Source organism: Pogoniulus pusillus, chromosome 2 (assembly GCF_015220805.1).
Source record: "Pogoniulus pusillus isolate bPogPus1 chromosome 2, bPogPus1.pri, whole genome shotgun sequence".
Lineage (NCBI taxonomy): Eukaryota > Metazoa > Chordata > Aves > Piciformes > Lybiidae > Pogoniulus > Pogoniulus pusillus.
The window spans coordinates 25,688,736-25,716,604 of NC_087265.1; the positions used below are offsets into that span (position 1 = coordinate 25,688,736).

The following is a 27,869-nucleotide window of genomic DNA, read 5'->3' on the forward strand; positions in this document are numbered from 1 at the left end:
GGGACGGTGCCTCCACCACCTCCCTGGGCAGCCCATTCCAATGGGAAATCACTCTCTCTGTGAAGAACTTCTTCCTAACATCCAGCCTATACCTACCCTGGCACAACTTGAGACTGTGTCCCCTTGTTCTATTGCTGGTTACCTGGGAGAAGAGACCACCCCCCACCTGGCTACAATGCCCTTTCAGGTAGTTGTAGACAGTAATAAGATCACCCCTGAGCCTCCTCTTCTCCAGGCTAAACAGGCCCAGCTCCCTCAACCTCTCCTCATAGGATCTGTGCTCCAGGCCCCTCACCAGCTTCGTTGCCCTTCTCTGGACATGCACCTAGTTCTCCAATAGGACAATACTTTGCACATCTAGGGGTGTTTTAACACATGCTCTTGAAATAATCCACAGCTCCACTCTCCATTTTCCAGGAGAAAAGAATGAGAGGGAATACCAGGTCTGTATCCAGTAGTAGCTCTGCTGGGAAGCACAATCTGTATGGACTACGTACAGGTATCTATGTGTACTTTCACAGATGTGCAGTCACACACCCAAGGCTGATGAAGAAAATGGTTCAGGGACATACCTACAAAGTGGCAATATTTACCAGACAGAGCTGCAGTCATCTGCTCTGAAGTTGGTTTTGGGTGGTTTCTTAGCAAAGTGTATATGGACATCACCATTCCCGGTGTGCAGAAACCACACTGCGAGCCATGGCACTTGGCAAGCCTTTCCTGCAACAAAACACCACAAGCAGCACTCCAGTGTGCATCACCATTCTAATGAACTCTCTCTTAAATGGGGTAGCATACTAACTGTTGTCTTTGTAGCAAATCAGACTTTTGAAGTAAAACAGAACAATCTCAAACAAGAACAATTATTTGGGGTGTGACATCCAAGGACAGGTAATTAACCTTCAGTGGATTTCTGTGGTTTTTTGCTTTCATATCAGCTAAAGGGTGGCTGCCCAATATGTGTCATTAGCCCAAACAGAGCACAAGCCTGATCGACTCTAACAGTTTTTACATACAAGCAACTATTAGATCAGTCTGTCAGTATTAAAGATCCATCATGAGATATATCTCATCAGTCTTGATCAATCAATCATCAGAAATCTGTGCTGTCTTCTGTTACCATTTAGCTGGGAGAATAAACATCATATGAAATTCCCATGCCTTGAAAGCACTGCCACTCCAGCCAGCCAATATAAAGGAAGAAATCAGTGATCCTTTTACACAGCGAAACAGTCCTTTCACCTGAACTGGATGAATCCTGGTTTTTATATTTCCAACACCTTCCACTGTGGTCACTGCTGCACCATACAAGGAGCAAATGGGAAGCAAACATGCATTTGCTGAATAATGCCTATGGAACAAAAAGGAGAATAAAGAACATGAATATTATTTTAGTATAATAAAGACTTAAGAATATTTTGCAGTCTACCAAGATAGAGTTTATACTTGCAAAGCAGCCATTATAATTTGCAATGAGAGGAGAATAATCTGTATGGGATAACTTACTAGCTGTTTCTTGTATGCACTAAAAAACTCTTATCTCTGGGGACAGTTTTGTAGAATTAGTATCGTCCTTAATAATTCCAATCACCCTTTTGTCTCTTCTGCCCACAAGCAACCTGTCAAGGGTATTTTGGGGGAGGAAGAAGGAGAGGGGTGGGTCAGTGCAGTCATTTGAAGGAAGTAAAAAATTACTGCTGCAAATCTGTAACCGAATTTCTGACCCAAAGCAAATTCTGAGGTAAAATAAGTATCATTCTAAGTAGGAACAGTGTACCAAGATGAAAATTCTTTTAAGTGTTAGCAATAAAATGTTTTGGTTTACTGTAGTTGAAATGTTTCTTTTCAAGTGTCATTCTGCCTGTTTCCATTTCAAAATAACTTTACACACTTTCATTTGCACTGCATTCCAATGTAATGCAGTCGTCAGAAGAAAAACTGGAACATTCATACTTTTTCTCCACCTAACGAAACATTCAACTGACAATAACATGTAACCATTTAACAATTTGACCGGAGCTTTCTCAATTTAAAGGTAATTTATTCCAATTTTCAGCTTAATGAAACCCAGGGTTTCAGTTTCAAAGTCCTTCTTTTTGAGGGTGAGGTGTAGGGAGGGAGTTCAGTATTAAAGTGCTGGTAAGACTCAAACTTCTACCTGTGCTATGCTCCCATCAGACATACAAGAGCTGCAGAGAACAGCCACATTGCAATGGTAAGCACAAAGGGTGTTAAAATGTGTATCTCCTCAGAAAAAAAACACTTGCAGGAGCTCACAGCATGCATGAGCCAATTAATCATTTGAGCATGGCATCTCAGCACATTTACAGCACAGCTGAAGGAATGGTATTTTCTATAGCATTCTTTCCTGGATTAAAGTGACTCTTCCTTTGGATCCTTTTACTATTATGTAGATTTTACAACTTTGTTTTTAAGGTTTCATATCTGGAAATAGTATCTACAGCCATAAAATCCCAAGTGGCTAAGGATACCATATCTTCTTTGAAGTCGGCTCGTAAGTTGATATCATCACAGTGCAGGCACCACAGCCACCTGCTCCACAGCCATACTTAGCCCCTGTAAGGCGGACTGAAAATGCTGTCATTAGGGAAAAAAATGTAATCATCAGGTTTCATTTGGTCTTCATTTTACTCAAAAGCTTCAGTCCACTTTTCCTCTTGAACTGCTAAGGAGCACAATATTAGTTTGGTATGGTAATGTATCCATCAGATTCTATTTTGGATTAAAATCTTCAGGGAAAATCAGACTGAAGCTAAGGAATTATATTAGGAAGAAATTCTTGACAGGGTAGTGAGATGCTGGAACAAATTGTTCAGAGAGGTCATGTATGTCCCTTCCCTGGAGACGTTCAAGGCCAGTTTAATGGTTGTTTTAGTTTAAGGCAGTCACAACTTCCTTAACACGGTAAAACACCTTTTAATTATCACTTAAGAGAATTTTGATCAAATAAAACTCCCAAACATGAGTGACATAAGGGAACAGACAAGAAAAGGATACGTCTCTTTCGCAGATAAGACAACAGCATTTGCTCAGGATCAGCATTTTTCTCCACTATCTGCAGTAAGAAACAAAATAGTAATTAAAAAAAAACTAAGAAACAAAGACTTTTCAAAATTCAGGGCACAATTACATTTCACATAGCCAGAAATGGATCCTTATTTGTTTCCTTCTCTTAGAGCTGGAATAATTGCAAAAGACCACAGGGGATTTCAGACTTTCTGGAAATTACGTCTCAGACAGATATGTTTCCAGCAAAGAAGTGACAGGGACCTTTGCAACTACTAAAAAAGGCTGTTTCTTAGTGAGAGGCAGCACAGCATAATAAATTAATGATCTACAGATCTTAGTCTCCCTGGCACTTTAACCTATTGAGATTAACACCAGAGGAAGCCTGTAAGGATACTGGCAGAAACTAGGGCTTTTTCCTAGCATTATTTATATAAACTTTTCACTTGCCATAATAGACCAACATTTGCTGCAATAGACCAACAACAGACAGCAACAGAAACACCTCCATTCTGGATTGACTACAGTATTTTTTATTCTGCTGTTTAGAATCAGCTCATTTAGATCCAACTGGACTGGATCAAGAAGTTTAATTTCTTCTTGCAATATGTTCTTGACACTGGTAGTCTGTATCTGACACCTGAGTCTTGCTGACTTTGTTGTGCCTCTGAGAATCTGACACCGTCCAGCGTCTCTCCTCTGACACCATTAAAGGTGAGAAGCTGGGCACACGAAACTGAACAACTGGTTTGCCTGACAGCCCAATCTGACGGCCAACTTCAAGTCGATTTCACTTTGGCACATATTTTGCACCGCAGGGGCTGCACAGTGAGCTGAATTGTCATACTCTAATGACGGTTGTGCTGCTCGGTTGATTCTCCCTTCTCAAAGCACTTGCTGTACACGGGGCAGTGTCAGCTAACTAAGGCAATACTTGGAGGCTGATTCCCTTGTCACTCAGCAACAAAGACATTTGAGAGAATGCTTCCAGAGGCCAATGTACGGGCTCGATTATACTCCGATCAGCATCAAGTCTGAGGAAAACAAATCTGTGCCCATATCCTTTGAGAGTAATCTTCCAACAGCAGCCCGCCTTTCTCCACACTACTTCCAGTCAACACTTACCTTCCTCCCATTCACCCAGAAAACCAGTTCGTCAGCCCCCGCCGCCCCTCGCACAGACATCGTACCCGAGAGCCGCAGCCAGCAGCAGCAGCAACAGGCCCTTCGCCGGCCCGGGCGGGACGGAGGGCGGCGGGCGGAGCTCACCGCTCCTGCCGCTCTCCCGGACGTTAGGAGTCAGCAGCGGTCAAGGGCTGGCGCTCAGGCACAAGGGATTTACTGGAGCATTTCAACGGCCATTCCAACAGCAGGACACAGTTCACAATTCTCGGGAACAGACCTGATCCTCCCGACAAAATGGCAACGTTAGCAAAGTGAGCTGTTGTTACCTTCTGGTATAAATGATCTCAGACACAAACCAATCAGTATCAAAGACAAAACATGTGACTATTTGGGTGTTACCTGCCCCCCCACTCTTATGAAATCACCCAAGCTAGACTCAGCCAGACGGAAATTTCGGAATGAAGCTTTGTATTTACAGCTTAGTACAATATACAAGCAGATATTTACAATATATACAACTACATACAGAAATATACAAGTAAAAGTAATACAGAAACACAACAGCCCTTCCAGAAACCAGAGTCCCCAGGAGGGGCTCCCAACCACCCTTGCACTTTCTTTCCACCCCTCTACCTTATCCCAGAGTTTGCCTTATGCGCAAGGTGAGTTTGGAGGATCGGCCAGGGGGATTAGAAAGCAGGATTAGTCACACAGAAGCAGCCCAAGGAGAAAAAGCACAGGCTCCCAAAGACCCATACCAGCTCTCTTGTCTATGTTCTTGTTTTAATACATCTCAGCAAGCCTATGAGTAAAGTAGACATCACCATTGTTTCCTTTTCACAGCCTATCACCTAATTCTTCTCCCTAAAATATTCCAGTTTGCCTCAAACTAGCACAAAATAAAATTTATTTGTTAAAACAGAAGCAAACAGTGCTGGGCACGAGGGGAGTCTGCATTCTACCAACTTGTACAACCGGCACACAACATCCTGTTCCATTTACACCCTCAGTTCATGCATACATATCATGTATGCAAAGCAGTCCTTGAAATTCTTGCTATGCCAGAGATCCTTCATGTGCTTGTGTCATCCAGTCATCTCTGGTGGTCTTCTCTGTGTGTCCTTCTGACTCTGACCCTAGCCCCAGTGCAAGCGCAAAAAAAACCCCACCAGTTCCCATGCTAACTGTCCATCCCAGGGAGGCACATCTCCCTGCCCTGTTGTTTGCTCCTAACACAAATCATAGGAATCATAGAATTAACCAGGTTGGAAGAGACCTCCAAGATCATCCAGTCCAATCTAGCACCCAGCCCTATCCAATCTACTAGACCATGGCACTAAATGCCCCATCCAGTCTCTTCTTGAACACCTCCAGGGCCAGTGACTCCACCACCTTCCTGGACAGCCCATTCCTGTGGCAAATCACTCTCTGTGAAGAACTTCCTCGTAGTATCAAGCCTATACCTCCCCATGCACAACTTGTGACTGTGTGCCCTTGTTCTGTTGCTGGTTGCCTGGGATTTATCACACCTTCCAACTATGAAATCTCCACAGGCAATCTCACATTATGGTGAAATCCAGCGATGCAGTCATGATCGTGAGCCCAGCAGGAAGTCAGCAGATTGGCACCCACAAAAGAATTGGCAGTGACTTTCAGGTATTTCTAATATACAAATATGTATGTTTGTTATGCACAAGCATTTGGAAGAGCTGCTTATGCCACCTAGAGTCTATGGGATCAGAAATATTTTTCCCTTCCCATTTAAACACACAAAAATATTTTTCCTATAGATTTCAAAACAATGAGTAAAAAAAACAGACCAAATAGGTATGATAAAAAGCAACATTGAAGGTATAAAAAGAAGTTTAAATTCCCTTATCTCAATAAAATAATCTAAATCCTTGCGACTGACAGATTTTTATTTCAAATGTCATGAGCTGTTCATACTTTTTTTTCCTGTCAAGACTCTCTAATATATTAACTGTTCTGAAGATGCATTTTAGTGATGACTCATCAGAGACTGTAACATTATTTCTGTAGTACATAAATGAAGCAAGCATTTTTGAGAACAATTAAAAGAACTGCATCCTAGAAAATAACAAAGTAAATTTTCATAGATTTTTAAAATTATTTGGGTTGGAGGGGACCTTAAAGATCATCCAGTTCAAATCCCCTCTTGCCACAAGCAGGGAAACCTTCCACTAGACCAGCTTGCTCAAGGCCTCATCTAACTCGCCTTGAACACCTCCAGAGAAGGGCCATCCACCACTTTCCCCGGGCAACCTGTCCCAGTGTCTCACCACCCTCACTGTCAGTAAATTTCTTCCAGTATCCAGCCTAAATCTCCCCTCTTCCAGCATCAGTCTGTTCCCTTTCAATCTATCACTACAAGCCCTTGTAAGAAGTCCCCAGCTTTCTTGTAGGTCCCACTCAGGGATACTGGATGTACCCGAGTGTATAGAACATCAATTTGAGCAACAACACCAGCAGGGATGAAGAAAACAAGGGAAGTTTTCTTTCAGTAGCTGCAAGGCAGCAGCAATAGTAATATGACTTCTGGGCTATTTAAAAATAACTTCTGTGCATCTTCAGAAAATTTTCTTTTATCCTTTGTTACTTATTTATACCATAAGGAATTGAAGACACTAAGTCATAAAGCTGCAGACTGTAGATTTTTATGGAAAACCATAGCAGCCTAGCCGATAACACCTGAGGTTGTATGGACCTGTCATGAAGGCACTCACAAAACGTCAACCAACCAACAATGGTCCAACCAACACTTTAAACTTCAGGGAATACTGTTTCTTGCACAAAATGTGCCTGCACTCACTCGAAAGGGAAGCCTCCCACTCAAGGGTACCTAAAATATGCACTCATCCAATGTGAGGTGAGGACTTCCTTAATCCATAGAATTCTCCCTAGATTGCATCCCTTTCTTAGAGGAGAGCATCCAGTGCCAGGCCACTTACTGCATGGAGACCAACTCTGTAGCAAGATACCACTGATATCCTCGGTTGAGTCCTGTGCTGAGTGCTAATTAGTTCGAGTGCCAAGCCCACAGAACCACAAAAAGGCAGGATGAGAGCTTCTGGGCCTTGAGGAACCAGCTCATGTCTGCAAAACACCACACTGACCTAGCAAGTAATTTGACAGGTGTCTGCCAAGCATTTGTGTTTGCCAGGGCAGCTGTACCTGCCACAGGAACATCAGGACTGTCACTGAAAAAATCATGAAGACCATTGCCAACAGAACTCTTTTTCCTCAGAAGAGAGGCATTGGAAGGCAGCTATATAAAGTCCTCCCAGAGTCTTCAAAATTTGAATTCTTGATTCTAATTTCATTACAATTCTGTTAAATCAAAAAGTCAGATATCAAAAACACCTCAACCCCAAACAACTCAGTGTACTGTCTCCATCTATTTCAGTAGAGTTAGTAAAATTTGGGATGTTTGTGTGTGTTCCAACCAGCACTGAGAAATGGTTCTACTCATGGTAAATACAAGCAACTCACATTAAAATTGCCAAAGGTGATTTATTTTTAATTCTCATTAAAACATGTACTTTTGTCCCAAACTAAGAAGTGCTGCCAACCCTTTAAACAGATTACAAATGACTTAGGAGAAATGCAAACACAAGAGTGGAGCCTAATCTATATTTGCCTTCCTCAATAAAGTATTCTCGGTCCCTTATGTAACAGCTTCTTTCTAGGAAATTCTTTGGAACACCTTTACTAATCAAGTAACAATAAGCACTCTATACTGCTAAACATATATATATATATTAAAAAAATAAATACTACCCATTTTAGAAGTACTGTTTGTAAAGGCAATTCTCTTGTCTTCTTCAAATAAGTTTTGATTTACTTTTAAAATGCATTTTCTTTTTTACCCTACTGTCTGGGCAGTACAGAAACTGTGTATCTGTAAATGGATCCCCACGTCTTAATTTGCTGGAAACAAAAGAAATAAAAGACATAATGTATGGATACTATCAAACACCTTTGTAACTATCATGTAATTATAATTACAATTCCATATAGTAAATCCTCTCAATGAAAGCATGATACAGTACACTAAGAAATTAAATTTAGGGAAAATAAAGAAGTGTGTAAGAGCAAGGCATAGATAGTTACTGTTTCCCAAAATAATGCTGAAAGTAGTGGGCTTAAGTTACTTAAACCAAAGATTAACTGCATGCAGTCAGGATAGCATATTTCAAAATAAAATATAAGTAGGAGCCAGTGCTGAAGTGAAGACACTTCCTATATTACTTTTAGCTCTTACTTGTCCTCAGCCTTACTGCTTCAATTGTTCACTTACAGAGATAGACAAAATTATTTTGAAGGTGTATGAGAACAGTGGTAATTCTTTTTCAGTCTGTGGATTTATATTCTTCTCATCACAGAGATGGCCAGAAGTGGAAGAAATACCCCTTTGATATCTTTGCCATAAAGTTGTTATAATCCTTTCACTCTCGACACTATTGTGGAGACATACTGATGCTGCCTTTACCTCATGAATATGCATTCTACTAACACACAACATGACATAATAAGCTCGTATTTTACTTTTAAAAACTCCAACAAACCAAACAAAAAATCTTTGTGTCCAAAAAACTCTCTGAACATTTTCAAAAGGAATCAGACTTAGATCTATTCATATACATGCATATATAATAATTTTCTTAATGGAACTTTGGCTTTAAAATTCTCTTTTAAATGGTTACTGTTATTACACAATTTATGTCTGCCTTTTAACAACCTCTGAAATCCTGTGCCACTACATTTGCTAGAAACACTGAAAGGTGAATAGCCAATTATCAAATTATTCTGAACTCAAATTATTTCTTACTTTAAAAACAAAATGACGGAATTCTATAGTCTTTGTACATAACTTACATTACCACTTGATTATATTATTATAGTATACATCTATATTTAACATTTCAAGTTACTCCCCTCTACGGGAGTTTATACCGTAACAAATAAGAATTCACCATTATTCACTATAGTATAAAATGTAATATGCTAGATTTAGCTTTTAAGACGTGAATACTGTTGGTGTCTTACTGTGGCACCTGGGAATGCTGCTGCACTAACAGGAAATGTTTTATATCAACACTGAAGTATCTTTGCAAAAGAGATTAAAGAGATTGCCCACCTACTTATTTAGAGGTTACATACTCAAAAAAAACCCAAACAAAAGCTCTAACCTACCATTGCAGACTGGGTTCTTTGTAGCAAATGTCAGCTCTTCCTCGTCTAGTTTTCTTTCCTGCTGAGTCTTCTTCTGACATTTGGGGGGATTTAGGTAAGGAAATATGAGACTGTATACTAACATTTGTCAGATCTTGCAAAGCTTTTCTCCCTGTAAATACAGTGGTTTATATACTCTATTTTAAATGGTTTTTTAATCACTAATTAAACTTTAAATTGTTAATTATTTTTAATTAGTATTCCTTAATTCATAGAATTCCAAGCATTCTAATGAAGCCAAGGTAGCATTTGATTCAGTTTGGTCGTCAAACTTAATTTTAGCTCACAAGTGGTTTAGATGTTGGGACGTTCTTAGAGACAATTTAGTAAATAGGAACTTGTTGAGAATAAATATAGATGACTTGTGCTACAAAACTTCCAATATTGATTTTAAAGCATATTTCAACTCTAACATATTTAACTCTCCCTGGAAGAATAGTGCCCCACTTTCCAGTGGAAAATCCCCCACAAAGAGCAAACCTGATCTGCTTCTGATCCTCCTGATGAAGGGACTTCCAAAGCATCTTCACAGGACACATTCAATTTCAGTCAGAAATAGAGGAGATGGAGAAGAGGGACAACTGGGTTTACTGGACTGTACAGAACTGATGGCTTGGCAAGTTGAACCCACAAGAGGATGAAGCTTTAGTAGATACAAGTGCACAGTGTACTTTAATGCCACCAATTCACGAAGGGTGGAACCCCTCTATATTTCTGATGTGACAGGGGGATCCCAACAGTTGAACATGTTGGAAGCAGAGCACTGGAATGGAATCCTGTTTGCTTTCATTTGGAGGGGTGGAAGGAGTCAATGGAATAGACTGTCCCAGGGGTGGAAACACAGCCCCACCATTTGGAGTGATCATGGACTGATCCAGACTTTACTGGAACAGAAACTCCAGAGCATCTGGAGTGAGAAGCTGTTGTGTACTGCAAGGCAATGTCATTTTGAGAATGGACAGTAAATGGTGAATTACGTTTATGGTCTGATGTTAATTGTTTCTGGGCATGATGTAGATGGCATAGAATAAGAGGTGGAGAATAGCATGGGTTGAGTTGACTCTGCTGATGAGTATTCAGTACCAATCATGCCAGCTTCAAAATAAAAAAGCTGGCCGGAGCAAAATATGGGGCTTGAAGTTCAGATTATCATGTGAAAAACTTCCCGTTCCAGCTGCTGCTTCCAGCTTCCAGGTTTGGGGTGTGGGTCTGTTCTGCTGCACTAGCTGTGGGTTGGGGGTGAGTGGACTGATTTATCACTGGCTTCTGCTGCTGTTTCTGGGTTTACTAAGGCAACTGCACACCTTTCTCATCTCATTAAAATCAGTATCTCCACCCAGAGTGTTTTTTGTGTTACTTTCCCTCCCATCTCTATGTGTGTGTGGTGCTTGTGGGCTGTTTTAACCCAGGACAGTGATATATTCCTTTAGCTCCTTTACAGTAATTTCACTGTATGACAGAAGTACCTAAACCTCTCTTCCAAACCACACTCAAATTTGATTGTTTTCCTAAAGTAGTACATATTTTTAAAGGACAAGTTGTCATATGAAAGTTTGTGCATGGGTAGATTCTAGACAAAACCTCTCAAAGTCCTTTTTTTCAGATGTCAGAATTCCCATTAAATTGACGTGTTTCTAAAGAAGCTCACATTAAATCATTAAGTCCAGCTATGTTTTCTATTTATGAAGGGAACAGTGTAGTTCATTCTTATTTCTCTTGAATTTTATTTCCCAGTTCAAGCTGTTTTATCTTTTCTATGCCAAAGTTTCTGAATACCCTCAAATTATTTGAAAAATGAATACATGCTCCAACTACAATTGCTTCCCAAGAAAGCAGACTACTTATGTCTGCCCAAGTAAATATCATCTTGGAACATACTGACAAGTAAGAAGGATATTAGTTACCACAATTAAAAAACATATTGTGACTGATATGTAATAGAGACTATAATTTTATATGAAACCTAGAGTATTAATAATTTTATTAATTTTCAGTCACTTCTGTTTTGTCTACTACAAACAAGCAACACAAGTAGGACAGTATTAGCAGAAGATATCTTCCCACTATTGTCAATCACTATCTAATTAAAAATGCCTTTTCTTCCCCCTTCAAGCTATAAACTTACCAGAGTCTTGTGCTTTATGATGATTGCTCTCCCCACAAATTTCAGAGTTTTCAAGTATAGACAAGTTGATGGAAGCACTGTGGTTATCATCAGCTGGGAGCTCCACACTGGTAGGACCTTCCTTGAAAAGGTTATCTACACTTACAGGCATCATCTTGGAACATTTGGATTTTGACTTTAGAACCACAGGCTTTAATTTGCTCATAAAGTAATCTACCTTATAAGGGACTTCTTGGCCATCCGAAATATTCTGCTCCCCCTGATCAATATGCCTCAAAGAATCTTTTTCTGCACTGCTCTCAGTGATATCAGAACTAAACCTCTGGTTTTGCTTTACCAGATCATTAGAATTACTGCTGTGAGGCATTTTATGTTCCAGTGATGAGGAATCTACTTTGTTTAAGATATTGACAGGCTCATTAACTTGTTCTCTAGCTCGTGGTGAATCTGTAGCTGCACCATTCTCAATAGCTAAAGCTATTTGCATTTGCCGAGTTCCAGTTACATTGCCACAAACACCATCCATGTGCAGTGCACCCTTGTTTTTTAATTCTTTATTTTTACAAAGTGAGACCTGTGTAGAATTTCCTTTGGGTATTATATATACTTTCCTGCTAGCCTTTGCCACTGTATGCTTTAATCTGCTTGGTGGTAAGTGGCTGCTCTTTTGGTTTACTTTAGAAGTTTGACTTTTCTGACTGCTGTCACTTTCAGTTTCTCCACTTCGATGGTAACTATTTTTTTGCTTGCATTTTCCAATAGTCATCTTGTCTTGTTTTCTATTGCTGTCATGTTGTTGTGTCTCTGTTTGAGATTTTGTCAAAATACTTTCTCCTTGCTGTCCATTTTCCTTTCCACAGTATTCTGCTGTGCTCATTTTAGAAGGGCTTTTTTCCCCATTTATTTTCGGTCTGCTATGTTCCTTACGTGTATGTGCAAAGTCCCCTTGTAAATGCAATACACTGTAAGTATTATCTTGGAATGGTAAATTTTCAGCACAATAAACTTCTGGTGGGCTCTTGTTGTTAGATGAGTCAGCTTTTTGTATTTTGCTTTGCATGTCTTCACAGGTTTCTGAGAAAGATTCTCCATTTTTCTCCTCTTTTCTTAGACTCGTCGTGTTAACCTGGCACGTGCTTCTAGTATCATTAGCTCTATCTGGAGAATTTTCTGCTTGATAATACTTGCTGGCATTTGGCAAATTCTGTTTCCCTGTAGAATTTTCTGTAGGTAGTTGTTCTGTTTGACTTTGGAATAGTTGAGTTTGTGAATCAGTAGCTTTTGTGACTTCACCATTGTCGCCAGTATGTCTTTCTTCTGCATATAAATTTGAACCAGCTTCCATCTTGCTTTTAATTTTCTCTTTATCCTTCTTAGAATGTTTTGCTTTTCTGAAATTTACTAGTATTTTATCAGAATTGTCACCACTACTTCTCTTTTGGTATAATTTATCTTTATCTTTTGCTGTAACTGTTAGTAGTTCACCTGCATCAGTGGCAGTCAACTCCATATCAGCATCATAAAGGGTTTCTTCAGGCTTCATCTTGGCAGTACAAAGCAGCTTTTTTGAATCTGTCTTACTTTCATTGCTAAATTTAAGCGGTGAAGGAATAAGATTTGAACTATATTTTTTATCAAAATCTATGATATCAGGTTGAGTTTTTGACTTACAAAGTACTGTGTGTTTCTTTCTTTCAGCCACGTGCCCATAGAATGGCAATGAACAATTGTCAGGTTGTTTTGTAAGCTCCTCAGGCTGCCTTAGCAGCTGTGCATTTTCCACATGAGTCAGGAAGGCACTATTGTGGGTTAGTTCTGTGTGTAACTGGCTTTCTGCAAAGAGACAAAATTCAGCAGCTGGGGCATAGAAAGAACGTGAAAGAGGATGGTTATCAGAATAAGGTTACCAAAGGCTGGATCAGAAGCATGGAAAGTATCAAACTGCATATTTTGTTTTATTTTCCAAACTGAATACACATATTCTGTGGTTGGTCTTCAAAAACATCGATAACTACAAGCAATTTCATGTTTTACTGAAGCTGGACTTTTGAAATTGGGTATAAATACAGATGTGTTTTTTTATAGCTACTTCAGTTATTACTTGGTTATCCTATCAAAGTTTTCTTTTGTTCACATCAATTTTGTTGTATTTCAGCTGCATTATTTCAATGAACATATAAGTGATTGCTAGGACATCTCCACTTATGGGTGAGTATTCTATTTTTTATTAGTTTAGGAATCCTAATATACCATTGTCAAGTAATACATTATTAAATACTAATTCTTAGATAGCTCTCAAAAACAAATCGTCTGTACAAAAATACATCATACCTTTCAAAGATATGCTTTCATTAAAGGCTGTTTCCAGTGGGTCTGTTTCAATTAACTCTTGATTATTTGTACCAGAAGGCAAAGATAATGCAAACCTGACTTGATCTGAATGCATTTCCTTTGTCACAATAGTGGTATAGTTGTAAGAATTTGTTATTCCGCACAGAGAAGGGCTGTCTTGCTGTTTTGCATCAGCTGTTGCAATCAAAGGAAGCTTCACTACTGATCTGAAAAGAGGAAATTTTAATTTAAGAGGTTTATAACATTTTATGCCATAACATTCAATTGTTTTAAACATTTCCTTAACAATGCATAAATGCTGAACATAATAATGCAAGTATGAAATCCAGTTTTATCTTATGGGAAAAATTAAAAATAATATTTACAATAATAATATAATTTGCATAAAATAGGATAGGGAATCCTGCTTTATGCTGTTGAGATCTTGTGAAGAAAGATGCAATTTACTCAAAACATGAATCTTGTCTACCATTCATAAATTCCAAGCTGCAATTAGGTACTTTCTGAATTAGATAGGAAACAATTTTGCATTACCTCAAAAACACACCTAGATGCTTTGCTTACAACAAAGATGAGGTGTAAAAAGTCCACAGACACTTACCAGTTTCTGCATTTAATATAACCACCTACCTTGCAGACTGACATGTACTCATGAACTGGTCATCAACAGAGTTACTTGGACTAGTTGGCAGAGGAAGAGAATTCTGGAGATTCTTTCAAAAGAACAGCAGTGGGGAAGTAGAAACAGTTTAAATATTCTCTTATGTTTGAAGTATTAGAAATAGCCACAAGAAAACAAACACATGAAGAATGGGAAACACTTAGAGGTAGAGTGATAGCAAACACACAATAATTTTGAAGGAAAATATTTTATATCAGTGCTTCTCAAAATCACAGAATGTTAGGGGCTGGAAGCAAGCTTGAAAGATCATCCAATCCACCCCCCCTGCCAGAGAAGTACTACCTACAGCAGATCACAGTGGATCACATCCAGGCAGGTCTTAAATATCTCCAGAGAAGGAGACTCCACAACCCTCCTGGGGCAGCCTGTTCCAGTGTTCTGCCACTCTCACAATGAAGACATTTTTCCTCATGTTTACATGGAATGTCCTATGCTTCAACTTCCACTCATTGCCCCTTGTGCTGTCATTGGGCACCATTGAGAATCTGTAACTAACTTGCATCCCAAAGCAGCATACAGAGTTTTTTTAGATATAGCTGTACCCAAAGTACAGGATGTGTATAGAAGCACAGAGCAACACTAAGCAACTGTTTAGAACAAAAAATAATGTATTTTTATAATGAACTGCAATTTTGCCACAACACAGAGAGTAACAGGGACAACATTTTCTGGGAATGTTTCCACACACAAGACATTTATTGCAGCTCTAAGCAAGGAAGATCAGTAGCTTACTCACTGGTGAAAAATACTATGATATTTTGGTTTTAGAAGAATTTGGGTAAATGTTTTAAAATGCATATATAATTTCAAAACGGCACTCATTTGGATGCTTTGAAAAATATCCTGGTAAGCGTGTTCGATATGGTAATGGTTCAAAAAGCATCTTACCTCAGAAAGACTGCTTATTTCTATTGCAGTTATGAGTTTATTGTTCAAAAATGCTTCTATTTCTTTAAGAGTTTTATTCTGCATGTAAAACAAAAGTTTTAAAAGTGTATTTTAAATGGCTTCTGGCTGAAGAAAAAATACAAACACGAAACTACATTGTTGGGGTTTTTTTTAAATGCTCAGTTGAGCACAAACTGATAATACCATCTCAGTATCTATACAATATAAAGATGAAGCTGACCCTAAAAATACCTAGACACTAAAATGTCTAGACACATACATGGCTGGACAAAATACTACGCACACATAAGAAAAATCCTATGGAAAAAAAATCAAATGTCAATACTGTTCTATCTGCCGATGATAAAACTTCACAAATCTGAGATATTTTTAATTACAATTTTAAGGTGCAATATTAAGTTTAAAAAAAAAAAAGGATAAAAGCTTGATTTAGCTGACTTAAGTTTAAATTATAGTATTTGCAACATACCAAACAGTTTAGCTTTTGACGAAGCAAGACATTATGAAGCTGCAGCTTCTCCACTTCCCTATGAAGTAAAATCTTCTCATTCTTTAGCTTCCGAGAATTTTCTTTCTCTACACTCAAAGCCACAGCTAATGCTTTATTGTTTTGTTTTAAAGATACTTTAGACATAGATGAGTTATCTGAAGGAGAGAAAAAACGTATTATTTCCAACAGTTTCAGTTCCAGGCCCTCTCTGCATGAATTGTCACTATCTAAGAACATTTTTATCTGTAGCTTCTGGTGGAACAGGAGCAAAGCCTAACATTTTGTAATAGAATACTACTTTTGTTGGTTGCCATTCTGATGGCTACTCTGTCAGCTTCAAGTTCATTTCATTCACAGATTCTTCTCTAGTCTGGATTTTCTAAAATAAAGTAATCTAAGAAAGCTTAAACCAAATTACTAGTTCACAGCCATAAAAATGTTCCCAAATTTCTAAAAAAATCCAAGCATCTATTTGACAAGTTTCAAGGTTAATTTTGAGCTTAAATGTGTTTTGACAGGAGAAAGAGAAAAGCTTTAAATTAGAAGTCTATCTTCCACTGCCCTCAGGAAAACCTGCCTACTCACACCCATTACATTTTTTTTTCATTCCAGTGACACTGTATGTTACCAGGGTGGATATTTTTTGCCCTCACATTTATAGTATACAGTCAACTCAAACTCAAGATAGAGACATGCCTGACTGTACTCTATTGAAGAGTACAAAAAGGAGCAAGGTTAACTTGAAATCTGTTCCAACTACAGATCTTCATTTTCTTATGTTTGGATCTATAATCCAAAATGTCAAGCTCTTATTTCTTTACTTTGGGAAACAGGCAATGCAGTGCAATCTTGTTCATCCAAGCGTTATGCTTTGAAATTCTATCAAATACTATTTATCTTGGTGAATTATTTGAATTCCTGCAGCATGGAGGCTTTTAAAACACATTAGTATCATTCAACTATGCTGTTTATTTTTCATTCAAAATTAGTATTTTTCATAGAATCATGGTATCACAGTATCACAGTATCACCAAGGTTGGAAGAGACCTCACAGATCATCAAGTCCAACCCTTTACCACAGTGCCCAAGGCTAGACCATGGCACCAAGTGCCACATCCAACCTTGCCTTGAACTGCCCCAGGGACGACGACTCCACCACCTCCCCGGGCAGCCCATTCCAGTGCCCAATGACTCTCTCAGTGAAGAACTTTCTCCTCACCTCCAGCCTAAATTTCCCCTGGTGCAGCCTGAGGCTGTGTCCTCTCGTTCTGGCGCTGGCCACCTGAGAGAAGAGAGCAACCTCCTCCTGGCCACAACCACCCTTCAGGTAGTTGTAGACAGCAATAAGGTCACCCCTGAGCCTCCTCTTCTCCAGGCTAAACAACCCCAGCTCCCTCAGCCTCTCCTCATAGGGCTTGTGCTCGAGGCCTCTCACCAGCCTCGTCACCCTTCTCTGGACACGCTCGAGCATCTCAATGTCCTTCCTAAACTGGGGGGCCCAGAACTGAACGCAGTACTCGAGGTGTGGTCTGACCAGTGCAGAGTACAGGGGCAGAATGACCTCCCTGCTCCTGCTGACCACACCATTCCTGATGCAGGCCAGGATGCCACTGGCTCTCTTGGCCACCTGGGCACACTGTTGACTCATGTTCAGGCGGGTATCAATCAGCACCCCCAGATCCCTCTCTGTCTGGCTGCTCTCCAGCCACTCCGACCCCAGCCTGTATCTCTGCATGGGGTTGTTGTGGCCAAAGTGCAGCACCCTGCACTTCGAGCTATTGAATGCCATCCCATTGGACTCTGCCCATCTGTCCAGGCGGTCAAGGTCCCGCTGCAGAGCCCTTCTGCCCTCCAACTCAGTCACATCTGCCCCCAGCTTAGTGTCATCTGCAAACTTGCTGATGACTGACCTTAAAGATCATCTAGTTTCAAGCCCTCTGCCATGACCGATGACACTTCTCACTAGACCAGGTTGCTCAGGGCCCCATCTAACCTGGCCCTAAACACTCCCAGGCTTGGAGCCTCCACATCTCTGGGCAATCTGATGCAGTGCATCTGCACTCTCATAGAGAAGGATTTCCTCTTGTCTAATCTAAATTGAGTTTCTTGTAGTTTAAAGTCGTTGCTCCTCATTCTGTCACTACATGCCTCTGTAAAAAGTCCCTCTCCAGCTTTCCTGTAGGCTCCCTTCAGGTACTGAAAAAGTGCTGTAAGGCCTTCCTGGAGCCTTCTCTTTTCTAGGCTCAACAAACCCAATTCAGCCTGTCTTCAAAACAGATGTGCTCCAGCCTTCAGCTCATCTTCATCACCTCCTCTGGACCCACTCTAACAGTTACATGTCTTTCTTGTGTTGGAGGATGCAGAACGGGACACAGCAGTACAGGTGGTGTCCCACGGAGTGGAGCAGAGAGAAGAAATCTTGACGTGCTAGCCATGCTAGTTTTGCTGAAGCCCAGATATGGTTGGCCTGCTGAGCTGCAAATGCACAGTGGCAGCAGCAGTATTTTTTGCCATAATATTAAAATTTATAGATACAAACAATCATATGGTTTCCATTCCAGAGCTCTGAAACAGCACTCTTTCACTACATTTTATGTTTTCTCTGCTTTCTGCAGAAGATCTGAGATGTTCCAGATTGGTGTCTCTGTCAGAGCCAGAAACAACTCCCAATCTTCTACCACAAAAAAAAGTGTTTGAATTTAATCCTGACTTAGTAGAAAAAACAAAGTACCTTCTAGCAAGTGATTAAGTCAACGGATTAGCATTTGTAGTTTTCCTTGATTCAGTAAATGACTCAATGAAGAACTTCATACAAAACTTTACGATGGGAATATATTATAAATGAGAATTTTAGTTATTTCGCTATGACAACTATATTTTAAAAGGTCAGTGATTTTACTCATTCTGGTACCTCTGTTTTTTATATCCCTGATGGACACAGATGCTACAAATACACTTGAGTACACTCTCAAAAAACACTGGCAAGCCAAAGAGCAAGCTCTGAAAATACTCAAGAGAATAAATAACTTAAAATTGTGTGTTTTAACTTTGAAACCGTCTTACAATTCTCAACATATCACATCAATATTTTTTAATAGGCAGCAATTTACTAATTCATGTTAATTACAGTTATTATTGTCAGAGATGTGATGATGAACTGTTGGAGTGGGTCTAGAGGAGGGCACAAGGATGATCTGAGGGGTGGAGCACCTCTCATATGGGAACAGGCTGAGAGAACTGGGGTTTTCAGCCTGGAGAAAAAGCAGCTCTAGGGAGAACTTGCAGCACCCTTCCAGCACATGAAGGGAGCCTACAGGCCAGGAAGGGACCTTTTACAAGGACTTGTAGTGACAGGATGAGAGGCAATGGATTGAAATTTGAGGAGGGCAAATTTAGACTGGAGATTAGGAAGAAATTCTTTACAGGGAGATTAGTGAGACACTGCAACAGGTTGCCCAGGGAGGTCATGAATGTCTCCTCCCTACAAGTGTTCAGGGCCAGGTTGGATGAGGCCTTGAGCAATCTGGTCTAGCAGAGTGTGTCCCTGCTTATGGCAGGGGAGTTGGAAGTAGATGATCTTCAAGGTCCCTTCCAACCCAGACCATTCTATGATTATTCTTTGGAAGTCACACATTCTAAGTATAGTACCTGGCTTCAGTTTTAACAGGACTTACTTATTAACTTAGCTTTTATTTTCAATGCTAAAGAAGCATTCAGTTTTGCAGCTCGTAACGTTCCAGCCCTCATCTTCACATGTCCTTTAACAGCATCCCAGGAGGAAACAGCAGATGATTTAGCAGTTACTTGTTTATCTGTCATCAGAATGAACCTGTAAATTGTCAAGAGGAATATCCAAATAATAAATGATCTTTCTTACACTTTAAAAAATTGTTTCATTGTGTCTTATCAGGATTTTTATGTATCAAGTTGAGAAAACTGCTTCAGTCTTTATATTTGTTTAATTAATTCAAACAAATTAATGAATTGCTCATTGAGACTTAAAGCCACATTATCACAGATGTGGCACAATATTTAATAAACGTAATGACTAAAACGATTTCAATTTTTTTTAATCTTGTCCATTCCCTCAAAATATCAACCCAAGTTTACCCTTACAAGGGAAAAAAACCTTCCAAAGTTCTTCACCGTACAACCAAGCCACCTTTTTGTCAGAACAAACTTTAAACTGGAGACTTAAATAAACCGCTTTATAAACGCTACAAATCCCAATGACCAGCGAGAACGAGTGGAACGGCGGCCCCGCAGACCGCTCCGAGGAGACGGCTTTGCCCTCCTCTTTCTCTCAGAGCCACCAACGGCTGCGCGGGCGCCAAGGGCCGTTGGGCGGCGGCCGCAGGCAGGGCTGCGCGGCGGCGGGCGGGCTGACACGGGCGGCCCTGCCACAAGCGCGGCCTTAAAAGCACCGATTGCCGCAGGACCCTTCCAACCCAAACCGTTCTATGATTCCCCCGCAACGCTATTTGGTGACATCAACGAAGCCCCCCAACCTGGTGCACCTGATGCTGAATTCACCTCATAGTAATACTGCAATGAGTAAACGTACACATCCTAGATAAAGCAGCCCCCTACCCACATAAGCCCCTTCCCATCAGAGCACAGTGAATTTAAGGGCAGCTGTGTCTTTAAGACGAAGCAAGAAAGAAACCAAGTAGTGGCTAGTTAGCGGGTGTTGACATGAGGTGTAGCTAATATATTTCACTGTATCAATATCCACAGGAAATTTCAACCAAGAGGCCAGCTTTGTGGATTTAGCACCTAGCGCTCTTTTCTGCACAGACCTGGAATAAACAAGTATCTTGACTCTATGCACCAATTAGCTTTTGAACACCAGACAAAGAGTCCAGACTTGGGACAACACAATTATCAGCAGCTCTGAGGGGGAAGCTAATCGTTATTATTCCAGTGCAAGATTATGGGCTGATGGAATTACTGATTTGATCCAGACTGGTTTTGGTTTGGGTCTCAAGTCTTCAGAGCAGCATGGGGCTCAGCATCCGCAAATTGGCACTGTGATTAAAAGAGGAGAGGTCTGAGTCGCAAGGATCACTCAGTTACATAATGTCAAAGAGAATTTGTCATCCCCCAACTAGGAACAGACACAACATGGTTTAGATCGCTCTCTGCTCTAATCAGTGTTAGGGGTTGGAAGTGACCTCGAAACATCATCCAGGGTATCTCCCTGCCACAGCAGGACCATTTAGAGTAGGTCACACAGTACCACATCCAGGTGGGTTTTGAAAGTCTCTAGAGAAGAAGACTTCAAAACCTCTCTGGGGAGCCTGCTCTAGTGCTTTGACATCCTCACAGTGAAGAAGCTGTTCCTGTGCTCCAGCTTGCACCTCTGGACACTAGTCCTGTCATTGCCCAGCTCCACCCTCCTGACACTGTCCTTCACATCTTTATAAACATGAATGAGATCACCCCTCAGTCTCCTCCAAGCTAAAGAGACTCCCTCCCATCATCTTGTGGCTCTGTGCTGGACTCTTTAAAGCAGTTGCTTGAGGTTCTTCTTGAACTGAGTGGCCCAGATCTGGACACCATATTCCAGAGGAGCCTCACCAGGGCAGAGCAGAGTCCTTTACTTGATTGAAGGAAATCCTGAATTACAAGCTTATGGTCCTAAATAGTAGCTGAAAACACTGTAGCCTAAGCATATTTAAGTGGTCTCAGAATCAAAATGTAGTGAGCGTTCAGAATACAGTGCACTGCACAGTTGGAACCATATCAGCTCTGTGATTATTTCTTACTCATCTTTTCATTTGACCTTTTAGCAAGCTAACTTATGAGTTTTCAGTACCTTTCATCTGTGATGAAATACTGCCGAAGGGAAATGGCAAATAAAGGGGGACAGTATAAGATCAGTAAGTATCGCAGACACAACTGAGTTAATCTGCTAAAGCAAATAAAGAGAAACTTCGCATCCAGCTTGTGAGAGCCCAACACAAGGACAGATACGTTAGATTGTAACAATGCCAAGGCAAAACTGTAGTAAGGATCTGAATTTTTTTCACCTCAATTTTTTTATGCATGTATTTTGGTGAGCAATCATATGTCAGATGCAATCAATTCCTTTTAATAGGACACTGGTTTTGCAAGCCTTTTGAGTCAAGCACTTTGCTTGCATTCATTCATGCTATCCTAATACATTAATAGTTTGCTCTAAAAAATGCATACAAGTCTGAAGCAGGACAAACCCTCCTTATTTCACAGGCAAGCAACAGGCAACCCAGGCTACAATTAAACAGATTGCTACTGCACACAAGCTACTGAATTAGTCTTATCAAGGGACAAGCAGTCACAATAGGCCAGAAAACATCACCTGGCCTGTATTTTCCTGCCTTTGCCCCTGATTGACTATAGCAGAGCTGTCTGTTTTCAGATGCTGAGCATACACCCGCTCACTACTCTTGTGAAAGGCGCTGTGACTCAGGCCATGCATCCGCAGCTGAAACTGGCTTCTATGCTGCAGTGTCCGCCTTGCGCTGCAACCGCTGCCCCCACCAAACCTGACAAAAAAGGCTCCGGGATCGCTGTGCAGGTTAGAACAATAGCGTAAACTGTGGTTATTACTTAAAATGAAAAAAAGCAAGTGACTCAAACCCACTTAAACACTCGTAATTGGAGAAAAAAAATCGAAAAGGTTTCTGCTTTACGGACTAGGCAAGTTTCCGCGGGTCGGCCTCACTTCAGCGGGCACAGGCGCCAAAGCCGCGCCTCTGGGCAGCGTGGCGGACGCAGGGGCAGCAGAACAGTTGGGCCATGTACCCAGGCGACCCGCAAGTGGGGAAGCCCAGGCGGCCAGAGGCGCCTCCGGCGAGGCGTGCCACGGCCACGCCACGCCTCACGGCCACCTCTGCTCTCCGCTCCGCGCTCAGTTCCGGCTAAGCTCTTCCTGCCGGCTGGACGCCATTTTACGGCGCCGAGGCAGCCCCGCAGGCGGCCCAGACGAAGGAACTGGCTGCGAAGGTAACGTGGGATGGCGTCCGCCTCGCGCCGGGACCCCCGGCTGCGGGCGGGCCTGACTTGTGCCGCCTTCTCCGGCTGACTTGAAGGGGTGAGGATGGGCTTCCCCGTTATAAATGATCTCAGCCACAAACCAGTCAGTGCCAAAGACAGTATAAAATTTACTTACTGAAACGGAAGCGCCGCCGGGCACTTCGTGCCTAGGGCACAGGCCATCCTGCCCCATCATACAGGCAGTTCGTGCCTGTGTACCAGGTATGCAAAGTCCATGAAGTTCTCGCTGCGCCAGGGATCTCCCCTGGTGGTCTCTGTGCGTCCTCCTGACTCCGACCGCACCCCTCCCCCCGACGTGAGCGCAGCAAGGGGAGCTCCGCCACTCCGGCGCTACCTCTGCGCGCCCCGGAGGCACAGCCTCCTCTTCTGTTTGCGCCTGATGCGGATGATGCGCTTATTTATCACACCGCTTTCGTGGTGGAGCAGAACTCTGCTTTGCCCTGGGGGCGCCTGTTGAGCTGTGCGCGAGTTCTTTAGTTAGTTTGGGTGAAATAACAGCAGGTGCCCGGGCCAAAGGCACGTAAGTGGCAATTACTACCCCTCACAAGGGTGTGCTCTAAACGAAAAACAAAACCAATCGAACCAAACAACCAAAAATGAAAAGCTAACGGGCCCCAGACGTTTTGAAGATTTTCTTCTGCTTCTTTTGCCAATTTTATGTTGTTGTTTTTCTACCCAGAGAAGGCATCCCTCCTGCAGGGAGTTTAAGGCAGATACGAAGTATTGGCAATATGGCATTAATGACGAGACAGCTTCAACAGCTAGTTTAAACAGTCCTAATTAAATACTGGATTTTAGAGAAGCCAAAGTGTTACTAGTTCAAAATTACTCCATTTTTAGTTCTAGGAACCAGGAGTACAATTCCCCAGAATGTCCTTCCAGAATCATAGAATCAACCAGGTTGGAAGACACCTCCAAGATCATCCAGTCCAACTTATCCCCCAGCCCTCTCCAGTCAATTGAACCACGGCACTAAGTGCCTCATCCAGTCTTTTCTTCAACACCTCCAGGGACAGCGACTCCACCACCTCCGTGGGCAGCCCATTCCAATGCCAATCACTCTCTCTGGGAAGAACTTCCTCCTAACATCCAGCCTAGACCTCCCCCAGCACAACTTGAGACTGTGTCCCCTTGTTCTGTTCCTGGTTGCCTGGCAGATGAGACCAACCCCTACCTGTCTACAACTACCTGAAAGGAGGCTGTAGCCAGCAATGAGGTCACCCCTGAGCCTCCTCTCTCCAGGCTAAACAACCCCAGCTCCCTCAGCCTCTCCTCACAGAACTGTGGTCCAGCCCCCTACCAGAGCAGGATCACCTAGAGCAGATCAAACTGGAACCATCCAGTCAGTTCTTGAACATCTCCAGAGAGTCGACGTACTCATTTATGAACAACTTTTTTTTTTCAAGATTATTATTTTTTAGTTATTCACAACCTTTTGTATAAATAAAAATGAAATTAAGTAACATGTTCCCTTCTAGTTGACAAAACATGTACTGTTAAATCATTACAGTTAAGATTTGGTAAAAAGAAAGATGTATTTAATCCCTGTTACATTAAGGACTTAGCAAGATTTACCACCTGTTACCCTTAAAACAGTCTTTTTAGAGAAGCTGGAAATAACATCCAGTACATCTGGAGCTATTACTCAGTGGTTGAGTTGAAAAAGATGATGGATGCTTTCGGCATCTGGGAAAGGAGAGGTAGAGGATGAATTTTTTTCATTTCAGTAGTGCTGCTTTTTAACAGAGCAACAAGAAAAATGGTTGCTGATGAGCTATAGTAAAAGCTCTCTGCATATTTTCACCCATTCAGTAAATAACATGCTGTAAAACATCCCATAGTAGTGGCTATTAGAAGTCTCAAAGGATGTTCCACAAGGGTGTCACGAGTTGACATGAATGGATGTACTAGTGAGTGCCATTACATGCAAGGGCTGATAGCCTTCTAGTGTGGGGCACTCTGGTGGAAGCTCCAGAATCACAGAATCATTCAGGTTGGAAAAGACCCTTAAGATCATCAGGTCCAACCCTACTCTACCATGTTCACCACTAAACCATATCACTGAGTCTAAACAACCTGTAAACACATCCAGTCATGGTGACTCCACCACCTCCCTGGGCATCCCATTCCAATGCTTGACTACTCTTGCAAGTGGTCAAGGCTAAACCTATCCTGCTGCAGCTTGAAAACATTCCCTCTTGTTCTATCACTGATTACCTGTGAGAAGAGACCAGCACTTACCTCTCTAGCTTGTCCTTTCGGGTGGTTGTAGAGAGCAGTAAGGTCTCCTCTCAGCCTCCTCTTCCTCAAAGTAAACAGTCCTAGTTCTCTCAGCTGCCCTTCATCAGACTCATTCTCTAGGCCTTTCACCAGCTTGTTTCTCTTCTTTGCAGTATCTCAATGCCCTTCTTGTATTGAGGTGCCTGTGAGGTCTCTTCCAACCTTGGTGATACTGTGAAACTCAACCCCGTGCTTGAGATATAGAGTACAAGGGAAGAGTCACTGCCCTGTGATGGCTGTAAGCAACATTTCTGCCAGTGCAGTTCCAGAGGTGAAATCCATTTTGTCAGATGTGAAGTGTAACTTTAACATCATATTGACTATGTTCTATGTTCTTCCAGCTCATCAAGACAATGACTCTTTGAATCCCAGGTGTCAGCTACTGGAGAGTGCCTGAGGAGCTGATTGAATGCTGGAGTCTGGAAGAATGCCCGATGAAAGGCAGTTTATACCATCCAGTACACAAAAAGTATGCTGATTTGCAAGGGTGGCTGCAAATAAAGCAGGAGTACAGCACAGTCTTTTAATGTAGTTATTAATGCTGAGCTTTCTCTGGTTTGCTATTGCTAAAATGCCCCACAATCCAAGAGCAGGACTGACCTTGCTAGAGGCAAATAATCTTCTGTGGGTGGCTGTTGGAGTTTGCTTTGTAATAATGTTATAAAAAGAGTAATTGATGGGTACAGTTTGGCTCTTCAGCTGCAGTTCTTTGTTTTCCAGACAATTAATCGACTTTACTGAAGAGGAAGACTATTTACCATGTAAAGTGGGTCCTAAGGCAATCAGGTTCTCAGGTCGCTCCACAGGTACCCATATCAAAGTAAAAAACTCACCTGCATTAAAGGTGGCTGCTTGCAATGCTTCACATTCTGCAGTGACTCTTAAATGATCCAGTGGTGAAAGTTTGTAGTTCCTGGGCAGCCTGTGGAAGGCAGAGTGCTGACAGTAAGGCATTATGTCACATGGTGTTGGAGACCATGGTGTCTCAGAAGCCTGTATGCAACCATGTAGTAAAGCTGAAGTGAACTCCCCTTCTTGTGACACCATGTCAGCCACCTTTCCCTCTATCCGGTAAACCAAGTGGACAGGATAGTGCTGCTGCTGAAATTCTTACCGCTTCCATGGTCCTGGAGGAACAACCAGATGTATTCACAGACAGTATTTAACCTTGGGAATGAGAAAGCAGATAGACGATGTTTGCTGTGTCCTGACTGCCTGGATAGCTTTGCATCCTCTGGGACAAGAAAACATCATCTTCTGTGGTCACTTACTCAAAGATCTGGTGGAAAATTATGATGAAAAAGTTTGTGAAAAGCATAAGGACAAGCGAGCACTGAAAAGTGTTTTCTGCTTTGTTTCCAAGTATGTTTTGGATATTGGGTAGGAAGGAAAACAGATGTAAACCTCCCCCTCAAGCAGAGCATGCAGTCTAATGTAACAGTCACCTCACGTGTAGTTCTGTCAGGAGCCACTGCATAGCATCGAAGAAGAACACTTTCTCAACTTTAAATACACTTAACTACTAAAATACTGCATTTGTATCTTTGAAGTGGCAAAAAGCAAATACCAATAAATGGCTTTCATTGGGTGCAAGCTGCAAGGATCCAAATGTTGAATGCACTTCCTGGCACCTCCAGTAGTGTTGAGGCACCGTTCTGTTACATAGAGCAGTGACAGCAACTTGCAGACAGTGACAAAAGTCTGTAACGCAGGAAAGGGAGAGGTGTGCTGAGCGAGCAACAAGGCTCTTTCGTTCCTAGATCGGAGTCTGTTGCTGTGGTGTGATCTGCCTTTGGAGTGCCAGCTGCAGACAGCTGCTGCAGGCTTGGCATTTTGTATGGCACCACTGTGGGGGGCATTTCCTGCACCTGCAGAGGACCTTACAGCTGGCATTCCCATGTCCTTCAAGTCCTTGCAAACGAGTAGGGTACAGTTTCAGCTCCTGTGCAGCAAAGCACTGGTAACAGAAATGCCTTGGTTTGAATAAAGATAAGGAGTCTCTCCTTGCCCCAGAGCAGGAGAAAGACCTTCTTGTGCCCGGGTAAATGTTGAGTAACAATACTGAAGCAGCGAGCTCCTGTGACTGCAAGCAGAGGAAAGCCCTTTCGGTTCAGACCAGTGAACAAAACCCGGCTTTATTCTGTGCCCTTCCTTGCCTACAGTTGCATTGTAGGTTTTGCTACTGCTTTTGCTTTTCCAGCACAGGAAATCCAGCTGTTGAGAAGTCCTACCACATTGCCAAAATACCACATTCCTAAAATTCCTGGGGCTATTAGAATGACAAAACAGTTCTTTGAATGTTTTCTGTTTTTTACTTGATTGAATTTTAAGGCATTTCTCCCTAACCACAAGGACTTAATACATCATTTGCACAAGGAAAAAGCCCACATTTTCATGTGCTAACTCCATTTTTAAGGAGACTCTTTGCCATGAACTGTAGTCCCGGTAAAAGTGTGCAGCACTGTCATTTTCTGCTTCTGGATATCGAAGACAAACTTAAAATATTCAAACGAGTAGGGTTTCTTAAAGTAAATCTAAGGAGCAACAATCCCAAGGCTTTTCCTATTTCAACAACAAAAAGGTTCACT

The 27,869-nt window shown here is 41.6% G+C and overlaps 3 protein-coding genes across 7 annotated transcripts in view; 1 reads left to right on the plus strand and 2 right to left on the minus strand.

Annotated features, from left to right (window-relative positions):
• Positions 1-4,308, minus strand: part of AOX1 (aldehyde oxidase 1) — a 42,746-nt gene extending 38,438 nt beyond the window's left edge. Inside the window, 5 exon segments of the mRNA XM_064158325.1 lie at positions 594-720; positions 1,243-1,351; positions 2,493-2,589; positions 3,019-3,076; positions 4,153-4,308. Of these exon segments, the coding sequence (XP_064014395.1) occupies positions 594-720; positions 1,243-1,351; positions 2,493-2,589; positions 3,019-3,076; positions 4,153-4,212 (451 nt within the window). The 5' untranslated portion in view covers positions 4,213-4,308.
• Positions 4,280-26,054, minus strand: SGO2 (shugoshin 2). Of its 5 annotated transcripts, none has more exons than XM_064158296.1 (9): positions 25,243-26,054; positions 19,638-19,792; positions 15,943-16,118; positions 15,453-15,530; positions 14,513-14,595; positions 13,862-14,088; positions 11,531-13,363; positions 9,367-9,517; positions 7,664-8,100 (listed from the first exon to the last, which is right to left on the minus strand). In XM_064158296.1, exons 2-9 carry the CDS (start codon positions 19,780-19,782, stop codon positions 7,995-7,997), a joined length of 2,799 nt encoding a protein of 932 aa, XP_064014366.1. In that variant the 5' UTR covers positions 19,783-19,792; positions 25,243-26,054; the 3' UTR covers positions 7,664-7,994. The 5 variants fall into 5 exon arrangements, with proteins under 5 accessions (XP_064014383.1, XP_064014366.1, XP_064014353.1 ...); XM_064158283.1 differs by lacking the exon at positions 25,243-26,054 and adding an exon at positions 23,117-23,590; XM_064158288.1 differs by lacking the exon at positions 25,243-26,054 and adding an exon at positions 22,642-23,050.
• KCTD18 (potassium channel tetramerization domain containing 18) lies at positions 23,216-26,874 on the plus strand. The gene is given in 5 exon segments (XM_064165950.1): positions 23,216-23,418; positions 24,598-24,701; positions 25,654-25,750; positions 26,002-26,187; positions 26,189-26,874. Coding segments are annotated over 5 exon segments (849 nt in total). The 3' UTR covers positions 26,448-26,874.
• Positions 26,875-27,869: the final 995 nt, after the last annotated feature.

Coding starts and splice junctions, on each gene's coding strand:
- SGO2 (XM_064158283.1), bottom strand. CDS start 23,163: ATGGCCTGTGCCCTAGGCACGAAGTGCCCGGCGGCGCTTCCGTTTCA. Junction 19,793..23,116: donor CCGGCGGCGCTTCCGTTTCA/GTAAGTAAATTT, acceptor GACAATTTACAG/GTTCATTCTGATGACAGATA. Junction 14,089..14,512: donor AGTACATGTCAGTCTGCAAG/GTAGGTGGTTAT, acceptor TCCTCTTTTCAG/ATCAGTAGTGAAGCTTCCTT.